This window comes from Cryptomeria japonica, chromosome 2 (assembly GCF_030272615.1).
Source record: "Cryptomeria japonica chromosome 2, Sugi_1.0, whole genome shotgun sequence".
Taxonomy (NCBI): domain Eukaryota; kingdom Viridiplantae; phylum Streptophyta; class Pinopsida; order Cupressales; family Cupressaceae; genus Cryptomeria; species Cryptomeria japonica.
The window spans coordinates 126,734,604-126,747,337 of record NC_081406.1 but is presented as its reverse complement, the minus strand read 5'-3'; the positions used below and the strand labels follow the sequence as shown (position 1 = coordinate 126,747,337).

Below are 12,734 nucleotides of genomic sequence, written 5' to 3'. Positions count from 1 at the left end.
ATAACATATATACTTGCATTTGAGAGGTGGAGGTAGTGTGTGTTGAATTACAAAGGCAATCAAGCAAATACACCAAGGGCAATATATGAGAGGTTTATAGCAGATACATACAAAGAGTTTAATCACTTCATGGCAGGTTTATAGTCAGACTTTATAAGCAGATATATCTATAGACTCTATAAGCATCATTATGAATATATTATGAGACTTGTGAAGAGGATTCCATGCAAAGGTAAAGAAGACTTCAGGAGCAGAATCATAAAACACATTGAAGTCAGTTTTTGTGAGAAATGGTATGGCAGATTTATGAGGAGATTGTGATCAATTTCGTGGTAGATTTATTGTCACCATAATACTGGTTTGAAGAAGAGAGTTTGTGGAGGAAAAGATTGAATTGTCCATCATCCATTAAAGAAGCAACAATCAAGGTGGAATCTAGTCCTGATTTGGAGGTTGGTGCCTCATAGAAAAAGATATTGGTGTCTCTTTCTGAGTTGGTGCTCACAAACAAATTCAGGGGTTGGTGCCTCTAGTAGTTTGTAAAAGAATAATTATATAAAAGCATTAATTTGCCATGGTTTTCTCCCATTTGGGTTTCCACGCAAATCATTGTGTTATTGTGTTCTTATGTGCATGATTGTTGAAAGTTAGTGTATAAAGCTATCATGATTGATAAAGTTAATTTGGTAAAAAAAATCTGTTATAGTGATTCATGCCCCCCCCCCCCCTCAATATAACAGTGTGCTCTTCTTATTATTGTATAATTATGTTAATAATAATAACAATCTCACATTATTATTAACATAAGGTGGTGGGATTTGGCGTTGGTTAGTTTCCTCTTTCAAATCAGTTGTTCTTTTGTATATATTGTCCTCTCCTCACAATAATAATTTGCTCATTATGTAATGTCCCCTTCCAATTGATAGTCCGGATTATTTAATAGCTTATTTGATTCCTGTTAGCTATTATTAAATCAAGGGAATTAATTATTTAATATTATTCACTCCAAAGCTCTTAATTAGAATAATATTATTTAATTAATATTTTATTACAATGGCTTATGTGAAGTTCAAAGTATAATGTTAAAAGTCACTTTAATATTTATTTCCCTCAAATGTTTAAATTTAAATATTTGTGAGGGAAATGTTAACTGGAGGCAATTTCACGGGAGGATATAAAATATTGTTGGAGCCTCATTTTGGGAGGTTGAAGAATTTGTTTTATATAGTTTGGCTGAGAGCTCTCAGAGCTTGAAGATTTGGGTTTTCGGTGGTGAAACGAATCTACCCTAGCTCGCAAGATTTTGGTTTGATTCATGAAGTCTCATTTGGAGATGAATTGTTCAGGTCGATCAAGGATGACTGGGATGAACTGAAAGACACTTTGTGAAGAATAAGGCAATTTAGTCTACATTGTTGGGATTTGGATCTTCAGGGAATGTTTTATATATATTTCTCTGATTGTTGGAAGACTGAAATGAATTGAATATCTCTTTATTATAGACAGATTATGGAGGAGGTGTGAATCTTATTTGCCGTAGCATCAAGGATGTGAAGCAAAGGTGGCCACACCTCTATAGCTTTGATAAAGGCAATGCATTAAAGTGCATTGGATATTGTGGGGAAGAACTAGCGGTGCTTTTCCTTGAGTTGGGCCTGCAAACGGTGGTTGTATATCATTCATGCTAATCTTCTAGTTGTCTCACAAACAAAGCGAACTCTCTCCTTATAGAAGATTGTTACTGTGTGTGACAAAAGTTGGACAGTTAGGAACGTAATGGTTATATACAGTTTGCAAGGAACATATGATATTAAAGACTCCACGTAGGGTGACAAGATCATAGCGTGAGCAGTCAGGTTATTGCTGTGCTTGACAAGTACACATATTGTTGACTATATCATTTGATGGTGAAATATTGGCTGGCTGACAGTGATAGCGTGGAGATTGATTTCATACCGGGAGAGCTCTTTTCAATACAAACTTGTTGAGGGGTAGTATTATATTGCTGTGTGGTTCCTGCGCTTTTCCAACACAGGCAATTGTTGTCTTCTATCTTAATATTTACTGCAATGAATATTCAGGTGCCAAATTCTTCTATCATTGCCACCTTAAAAATTACTTGTAAACAAATGCATTATTGTTGAACTGCTCATTTCAGTCATTGAATGATAAATGCAACCATTTGTTACCTGGAAATAAGAATAGTTTTCAAATCTGAGTTGAGTTTATAATATTGTGCATACGGTTTGTTAAAACTCATGGGAGCATATTGCAAATTGTTGGGAAAGTGGCTTGGGATATTTCACATTACTTCTCAATTTGAATATTTTGTATGCATTATCTTTTGCTAAATGGGTCAACATTTAATTGACTGGATAGTTTAATTTTGTATATTTTTAACAAAATGTTAGTTGTATGTTACGTAAAAGCCCAAAACTTCTCACTACATTTCATTCTTTAACCATAAAAATAGCTATCTTGAGGAAAAATCTGAACATGTATTTATGCTTGTATTTTTTAAGTTTATCATATAAATTAATAAGATAAAGTGTTAGAATTATCAACTACTATCTTATCTACCAAGGCCAACCCCTTATATGATTAATTCTATCACCAATCGATTGACTATTCTTTTTACAGTCCTAAATAACTCTAAAAGCAAATCCTTTCTTACCTATTTTATTTCTAGAACATCCATGCCTGAGATATTCCCTGAATTACATTTGATTAACATTAATTGATGAGAAGTTTGAAAGTTCTACACCTGACATTTCTTATTGCAGGTGTGGAGGCCTGATGATTCACTAATTATTTCAATCAATTCAAGGTATTCTTTTTCATTGGTAGTAGTAGTTTCAATTTTACATATTAAAAGAATGTTAAATTTTTCTAATATTTACTTGCCAATATTTCATGGTGCTTCATGGACATCTTTGTGCACTTCAAAGAAAAATGATTATTGATCCACATTTTCTGACTCAAGTATTGTTTGATTATGATAAATTTAAGGAAGCACGATATTGTTTGATTGTGACTAATGATTTCAAGTGCCTCATCTAGTGGAACCTTGGTAAATAGTGACACAATGCCAAAACTTAGAATTTTTCCTTTTTCGTGGAGCTTTTGTTCTTTCACAAAGTCAACAATTGTTTTGGAGTCTTTGATATGGGAATCAATTTTGCCAACTAATGGTCTTAGTCTGCTAGAAGGGTCTCCAGGTTATATGCTGAAAGATTTGATGTGTTAATGGTCAGTCTCCTTGAAATCTGACAATGATTTCCTTATTAGGGATAAGTCTTTTCTTGGTTTACTATCAATGGAGCTGTCTCTGATTGGCTTCATCAGTATCTGAATAAAATTGTTTGAAAAAGGTAAAAATAGTTGTCAACAAGTGAGACACTAATTTGTTGTATTAACTCTCCTTGCAGAAACCCACAAGGAGATTGGTTTTCCATCTACCTTATGTATTGATTTAGGCAAGAATAAGGGATCAAATTAATGACAGCCGATGCCATATCCTCAACAAATTAAACCCACATCATTCTTGCATGATCATTGGGGAATAACACCAAACTCTGATATTATTGCTGATATAAAAACAAAAAATGGTAGTAGCTGACACTACATGCTGCAGTGCATAGAGTATGCTACAAAATGTAGTTTTATTGTTGCTAACTGACATGCTACAGTTGGACTGAACAAAACAACCAATTTATACTTTTTCAACTTCAATCACAAGTATATAACTTATCTCATTAACATATTCATTGCACACCAACATTCATATGTGATTTAACTAATATGAACACAAGTAGAACACAAGATATATATGTGGAAACCCTTACGGGAGAAAACAATGGCAAATTAATGCTTTTATAAATTTCTTCTTTTACAATGTTTGTAGGCACCAACCTACTAGAGGCACCAACCCACTAGAAGCACCAACTCCCAAATCTGATTTACTGAGCACCTACCCACTGGAAGCACCAACTCCACTTCTGAACTTTGTGAGCACCAACCCACTTCATATAAATCTGACTTTCCACCTTGACAATGTTGCTTCTACAACAGATGATGGATATCCTTTTCTTCCACAAACTCTCTTATTCAAACTGTTATTATAGTGACAATAAATCTGCCACAAAACTAATCACAATTCCCTCATAAACTCCTCTCCAATCTGTTCTCCAATCTGCACTTACAATTCTGTCATAAACTCTACAAATCTACCTTTAAATCTGCATAATCTTCTTCTATATCTGCTACAATATACTCAGAAATCTGCCTTCTCTTTCATACAAATGTTCTTCATCTTTACAAGATCAACTTGTTTAGATCAGCATTTTTTTCTTCCTTACATCTGTATGGTCTTTTTATTTTCTGTCTCTTGAACCCTCTTTCAAATCTGTATATTCATATTCATATATCTGCTAGTGTATATGATATACCCCTTTTTTTAATTACACACACTTCCGTATCGCACACTCACGAACTGTCAGTAGCTTCTTAGATTTCCAGCATATTCTTCTACACCACACTACACTCTTTATTCACATTTCTTTATTCACTCCATACTCAACATAATTCACAACACACACACATCATACACAATCTTATTATATACCTTTTTCTTTTTATTGAAGAGACACATCACCCTTCACTAAGGATACATAGAGACGTCTTTCATAAACAAATGTTCTTTTTAACATAAATGCTCAAAGAAGCTGACCTTTTTCTTCATCAAATGCTGTCTTTTATTAATTAATTAATAGCTGTCTCTTATCCACTGTTGTTTACAATTCGCAAACATTCATTTAGTTATTCCAAGAGATCTATCTTCTAAGCACGTCTCTCCTCACTAAAGAAAATCAGACCTTGTCATTAATCAAGATGCTGTATTTAACTTTATTTATTATCAAGTATGCCACCTCATCAAACACGTTGCATATTCTGAATCGACCAGCATGTTAATATGAAGTCTACTTGAATCAAATCGCTTGAAGTTTCTTCTAATATTGCATACCTTAAATAAGTATTTGTTTTAATTTCCAGCGCTGCCTTCCTCCTCATATCATAATCTTCGATTCATAAACCAAACTTATCATATGATGTTCTATCTTGTTCACCTTGTATATCCTTCGATGCATTATCAAATCGAATCCATTATTCGATGCGTTATATATTCTTCATCATTGTCTTCTTAATGTATATATGAATTGCTGTTCATATACTAATCATAGTCGCTGTTCAGAGGAAGTCGACTCAACTTGATTGTTGCTGTATGCAGTCCCTTATCTCAGCCACTCCACATTCATTCACTTGCCTGGTATCTTCTTTTGGAAAGATTGGAACATTGATATTCCTTTGAACACTTTGGACTCCACGAAAGACATCAACTGAGTTGCTATAGAGCAGATTCAGTCATGCTCAATCCCATTCATTCAATCATTTGATAGAATCTATACAGAATTAAGTCAATAGCATAATCATCATGTTATTAGCAAAATATATTGCACTTGCTCAAACCTTTAGATCGCTGCATACAAATCTTCGCAACATAATCACTGTTGATAACTGTCCTTTATGTGCGATCGCTGTATATTTATCATTAGTCACTACCATAAGTGATGTCTCCAAATTTGACCGATCGCACCTGAATGGAATGATGGTCTGAATAATATTTTGATCATACCAATTACGATGGTAATGATAGAATCTTTGACGTAGATAAAAATCTTAGATACTGTCATGCCCCCTCTTTAGCTCTGTCTAGCAGAGACATGTGAGTTAGCCTATTTGCCTGCTAGCCTGTGGGGTTAAGTTTTCTTTTTTCTATGCATCCGGGAAGAAGTGACATATACATATATTATACTCGCAAAAGAGCTCAGTACGAGCATGAGAGAAGAAGAGAACAGGAACCTATTATGGCAGATGAACAGGTGGGTGCCAGAGTAAATCAGGCTGAGGAAGACAGACAAGAGAGAGAGATGATGAGGACCCTCATCACTACCCAACCCAGGATTGTTCAAACCTTTAGACAGAATACAGGTTACCCTGGAGCGGTTGGAAGTGGATAGACACAGAGGCATACGAAGTAGATCAGTGTCTGTGGCTGGAAGCCAGCATAGTCATGGATCTCATACATTAGCTGGGAGCTCTCATCATTCCCCTAGGCGTGAGAGACATCATACACCAGTTAGGGATAGACCATTACTTCCTCGGTTTATACCAGGTGAGTAGCTGGTACAGGTAGAGCCACCAGAGGTGGAATTTCAGGATTTAGTCAGGGCAGCTACAGATGAGTGGAGAGCCCTACCCCCAGAGGTTAGGGATGTTTTTCCTTTTCCTCAATTTTGTGCACAAAGTAGAGATACCGCCAGGTTCAGAGTAGATCGGGGCTATAGGCCTCAGCAGCAGAACTATGACCTCAGTAGAGCTACTGGGAAGATCACATTGGCTACATTTGATGGGACTAGTGGTAGTGCACGAGCATGGGTGCACAAGCTGGATATATATCTATCACTAAGACCCATGCCTGAGCATGATGCTATTCAGTTTGCTGTCTTGCATTTAGATGGGGTTGCCTATGACTAGTGGCACCATGGATTGGTCACCTAGGACCACGCCATGATCCACTCCTATGTAGAGTTCACTGAGTGCCTCATTTTTCGATTTGACCGTAAGGACACAGAGCTCTATTATAGGGAGTTGGCACATCTGAGACAGACTGGGCATGCATAAGCTTATGTCAATGAGTTCCAATGTATTGCAGTTATGGTGCCCGACATGCCCCAGAGGCGCAGTGTTATGTTATTCATTAAGGGACTGCAGGACAGGCTTAAGGGAATGGTACGCGCCTTCAATTCAGCCACCCTTAAGGACGCCATAGATGTGACATTGAGGTTGGATACCACTCCTACTTCTTATCAGACAGATAAGAAACCTTTTAGAGACTCATGACCTCCACAGAAGGCCAACACCTCACAGTTTAGAGATGGACAGTCAGCTAGACCTCCTAGGATGGACCAGGAGACACGAAATGAATTGAGGAGGAAGAAACTATGTTTTTCTTGCAAAGAGCCTTGGGAACCCGAACATCGTTGCATGGGTAAGGGCAAGGTTCACTTGATTGAGGTAACATCCGAGTTTGGGGATGAGGAGATACCAGACACTGATACTGAGGACAACCCAGAGGAGACTATGCAGGAACAGCCCCAGTTGGAGATAGACATTCCTGAACCCTTGGCGGCAGCGAAAGTGACTATGGCTACCCTTTCCAGTTATCCCAGATTTCATGCCTTTCAATTGAAAGGTACATTACAGGGGCAGCGAGTCATGAGCTTGGTAGTGTTGATGTGTATTTTGTACATGTCCAAACACAGAATAAAATACCTAGAGGTATCTTATCCTCTCTTGAGTAAAGTTTCCGAATGCTGAAGATATCGCAAAAAGGATCAATCGGAGAAACTTCAAGGTTCTGTTATGTAGGTTCTCTACTCATGGATAAGCTCTTCGTGGTATGATGTGATTTGCTGGAATCACAAGGGGACTTACACTCGATGACCTGAACGTCTGATTTGTTGGAATCACAAGTCCTATTTACTAACTGGAAGACAAACAAATGGCAAAAGATACAGGGTTTAGGAAGTCTACTCTACTACCAAGAATGCGAGAAGATGGATGAACGATTAGGTGGAGTCCTACTGGGCTGGGTCTCACCATCAGGCTTGAACAATCCGACACCAACTCAATGCAATCTTCTAAGGAATGCTTCCAATACATTCAAATCATACACCATCAGACACTAATCACCATTCAAGATAATGCATGAACAATAGATGTGTAACGACTTAAGATTAAGCTCATTTTATGCCAGTTGACCACGCAGGGTGCACTTACAATCAGTAAGAGGCTAGTGGTATGGATTGGATGGATTCCACACAAGTGCATTCAACAATTTCTTTCGTTCAATTTAATTATCTATCATCTAAAATGAAGATTCAACAAGAGACCATGCATATTGCAACGAAACAACACACTTCACCATAACTTCAATGAAAATGGAGTTTGTTTACAATCACTGACAACAATTTCTTGCATTTTCCTCCTAATTTACTCTAATTGCTATTCTATCAGCTGACTATTCACTATTAGCTAACTATTCACCCACTATCGACTATTGACTAACTATTAGCCTTTACAAATGAGGAGCCAGGGCTTATATAGTGCTCTCAATACAATTCAATGGCTCAGATCAATTTGAGATCAATGGCCGAGATTTTACAATGAAAACCCTAATTAGGGTTTGTTACAACAAACTCAATTCTAGCCAATGAAATAATTGCATTATTTGGACACGTCTTCTCTAGAATATTCAACCAATGGATAACCGCGGTAGTGTTGATGTGTATTTTGTACACGACCAAACACATAATAAAATACCCAGAGGTATCTTATCCTCTCTTGAGTAAAGTTTCTGAATGTTGAAGATATCGCAAAAAGGATCAATCGGTGAAAATTCAAGGTTCTGTTATGTAGGTTCTCTACTCGTGGATAAGCTCTTCGTGGTATGATGTGATTTGCTGGAATCACAAGGGGACTTACACTTGATGACTTGAACGTCTGATTTGTTGGAATCACAAGTCCTATTTACTAATTGGAAGACAAACAAATGGTAAAAGATGCAGGGTTTAGGAAGTCTACTCTACTACCTAGAATGCGAGAAGGTGGATGAATGACTAGGTGGAGTCCTACTAGGCTGGGTCTCACCATCAGGTTGAACAATTCAACACCAACTCAGTGCGATCTTCTAAGGGATGTTCAAATATGTCCAAATCATACACCATCAGATATTGATCACCATTCAAAATAATGCGTGAACAACAGAGGTGTTATGACTCGAGATTAAGATTGTTTTATGCCAGTTGTCCACGCAAGGCGCTCTTACAGTCAGCAAAAGGCTAGTGGTTTGGAATAGGTAGATTTCATGCAAGTGCATTCAATAACTTCTCCATTCAATCTAATTATCTACTATCTAAAATTGAAGATTCAACAAGAAACCATGCATATTGCAAGAAAGAACACATTTCACCTTAACTTCAATGAAAATGGAGTTCATTTACAATTTAGGCAACAATTTCTTGCCTTCTCCTCCTAATCTACTCTAATTGCTATTCTATTTGCTATTAATCATTAGTTATTCTAACCTCTATGAACTAACTATTAACCTTTACAAATGAGGAGCCAGGGCTTATATAGAGAAACCCTTTACAAATAGACTGCTCTGATTGATTTAGAATCAATGGCTAGGATTACAAGATAGAAACCCTAATTAGGGTTTGTTACAACAAACTTACTTAGCCAATGAGAAAATTACATTCCAAGAGTGAGGACCAATAGGAAGCAAGGGTAGGTGCCTCAAAGTTTGTGCCGCCTCCGGTAAATTAGGTACATTGAATTTTGTCATGCTGAGGTGGGCCAATCCGACTGGAGGAGTGATGACTGGGATGGCACCTTGTCTAACACTTGTAACCTGATTGATGTTGAATTTGATGATGCTGAGAAGCTAACTTTGATTAACTCTTCTGAGACCATCTGCTTCTTCAACGAACCCTTGCACTGACCTTATTTGATTCTCCTCTGTCTTTGACGTGATGGATGGGTGGTGTACATTTTCTTGAAATGCTGGCAACGCCCTTCATTGTCATCTTGTGGTTCTTTAGTGTGGCAAAGTGAAGGTTCTGGAGGTAGCTGGTGAATTGGTCGTCCTTGATGATGCTGGACTGGAAGAGGTCGTCCTTGATGATGCTGGACTAGAGGAGGTCGTCCTTGCCCTGGCCTAGTCTTCTTTCATTTGCAAAACAAACCAAAAGATGATTAAGGTCATATAACAAATTCATTTCAACAAAGCATTTTCCACCTTAAATCATCAACAAGAAGACTTTAAATAAAGTTCGCTCAAAATCCTTCCTAGGGACAGGCCCTATAAGAATTTCGCCTTGGACCCTTTGGAAGGGTCAGGAGCGAAATTTGTTATTTTGCCCAATTTAGACCTCTTTTCAACATTATCTCACAACTAGCTCTTCGCCTGGCCCAAACAAGGTGAAAATAGGAGTTTCCAAGGATTTCGCCCTGGACCCTTTGGAAGGGTCAGGAGCGATTTCCTTGATTTTGTCTTAATTGTCTCATTTTTTCACTCCAAAATCCTCTTAAAGGTGAGCATATGCTAGTTTTAGTTCCAATTCTTTAGCTTCTAAAATGGGCAAATTAGGTGATGATGAGAATTTTGCTCTGGACCCTTTGGAAGGGTCGAGAGCGAAATTCCTTCTTTGTATCAAAACTCACCTTTGTTTCATTGACAATCTCTTCTAAGGCAATTTCTAAGGTCTATTCACCTTGATCACTGACTTGGCTCATCACTATCTTGAAGAAATTTGTGAATTTCGCTCTGGACCCTTTGGAAGGGTCAGGAGCGAAATTCACCTTTTAGGCTTAATTATCATCTTCTTCACTTCAACTCATCTTGCAAGGCTAAATAACCTTACTCCAATCTCAACCACACCATAGGAATCAAAATCCTAACTTGACACAAGGAGGAAATAGTGGATTTGAAGAATTTCGCTCTGGACTCTTTGGAAGGGTCAGGAGCGAAATTCACCTTTTGCTTGCTTATCCACACTCAATTTCATTTTCTTTACTTCAACTCACCTAGACTCCATCATCTTGAATCCACTTCTCAATTTGGCAACATTTGCTTGATCCTCACAAGGCCTAAAAAGGAAAATTCGCTAGAAACCATGGCTAGGGATGGGACCCATAATGGATTTTGCCCTGGACCCTCTGGAAGGGTCAGGAGTGAATTTCTTCCTCTAACCCAAAATCATCATTTTTGAAGGCAACAAACCATTCAAGGGCAATCCTAGGGGCATCCCCAACTCGGTCTAGGCCTGGCTTGGCTCAAATTTTGGAGAACAAGGTGGTTTTTAGGGTTTTCGCTCTAAACCCTTTGGAAGGGTTAGGAGCGAATTTCTCGTTTTAAGCATATTCCTCCATCCTTTCAACTTCAATTCTCCTTCAAAGGCAAGGTCAAGCCACCTCCCTTCTATCTATGCCATGAAAACCAAGGATTTAACTTATTTTGAAGGGAAAATAGGTGATTGTAGGAATTTCGCTTTGGACCCTTTGGAAGGGTCAGGAGCGAAATCCTACTTTTTGGCTTAATTCCTTCAAGCTTGATGATCACCAACAAGTCAAAGTCATGCCTCAAAACATCTCCCAACTTGACAATACTCTAGCCCACATCTGACTTATTAGCATAAAATTGGGAAAAAAGGTGGTTTTGTGAAATTTCACCCTGGACCCTTTGGAAGGGTCAGGAGCGAATTTCCCTTTCTAGACTTGATTCTTCATCCTTTCAATCCCAATCTTCATTGCAAAGTAAAATTTCATCCCTCTTCATCCAAGGAACAAGGTTTTAAGCCCAAGCAAGGTTAGAAAAATAGGTTAATTAAGAATTTCGCTATGGACCCTTTGGAAGGGTCAGGAGCGAAATTCTCCTTCTAGGCAAAATCTTCATCTCTCTAAGCGCCCAACTACCTCCTCAGGCAAGAACATACCCAATCACCCCCCAACATGCCAATGCCTAGTCAAAACAAGGAAAAAAAATAAGGGTTATAAGGATTTTCGCTCTGGACCCTTTGGAAGGGTCTGGAGCGAATTTCCTATTTTGAGCTTGTTTTGACTACTTCATCGCCTCAATCCAATATTCAAAGGCAAAAACACATCAAAGTCCTTCTAACCATGCCATAAAACTCAAGAATTTGACCATCACCAAGAAGAAAATATGAGTTTCCAAGAATTTCGCTCTGGACCCTTTGGAAGGGTCAGGAGCGAAATCCATATTCTTGATTGATTTCTCACCTCCTTCATCCAATCCATCTTCAAAATTGATCTAACTCAACTCTCCTCTCCACAATCAAGTCCACTCACCACCAAATTAGCTTGAAAACTTCACCTTTCAATGCCTTAGGCAAAATAAACGGGGCAAATGAGGATTTCACTCTGGACCCTTTGGAAGGGTCAGGAGCGAAATCCATGTTCTAAGTTGATTTCCACCATTTCTCAAGGAAAGAACACATAAATCTACCTTTCAACACACCTTAGAAACCAACACTTGGCCAAAACTAGGAAGGAAATGAGAGCTATGGAGATTTTCGCTTTGGACCCTTTGAAAGGGTTAGGAGCGAAATTCTTGTTCTAGGCCAAAATCCTTCACATTTTCACATTCCATCACTTCAAAACTAGAATGTTGGTCTAAACAAGGGAGAAAATGAGGTTTATAAGGATTTTCGCTTTGGACCCTTTGGATGGGTTAGGAGCGAAAATCATCCTTGGGCTCAAATCCTAACTTCATTTTCACATTTCTTCATTCCAAATAAGTGTTTTGCCCTCAATAATGCCTGGGAATGAGTTAGTTCTAAGTTTGGGTCAAACTAGAATGTCTTATGGAGAATTTCGCTCTGGACCCTTTGGAAGGGTCAAGAGAGAAATTTGACATTTTGGTCTCTCCGTCAAAATTCATGTATGGAATATAACATTTAAGTATAAGTGAAGGAAATGTCACTTATACTTTAAGTTACATTCCATATATACTGTCAGGATGTTTGAGAGTGGTTTTGGACCTCCAGGAGTTATAATGCAAAATCTAGTTTTTGGAGGATTCTTCAGTTTTCCAG

At 38.0% G+C, this 12,734-nt stretch overlaps 1 protein-coding gene across 2 annotated transcripts in view; it reads left to right on the top strand.

The window, feature by feature from the left end:
• Positions 1-12,734, top strand: part of LOC131043329 (uncharacterized) — a 176,771-nt gene that overhangs the window by 116,950 nt on the left and 47,087 nt on the right. For both annotated transcript variants that reach the window (XM_057976528.2, XM_057976527.2), the window contains exon 6: positions 2,784-2,827. In XM_057976528.2, coding sequence (XP_057832511.2) covers positions 2,784-2,827 — 44 coding nt within the window. The remainder of the gene's footprint in view (positions 1-2,783; positions 2,828-12,734) is intronic.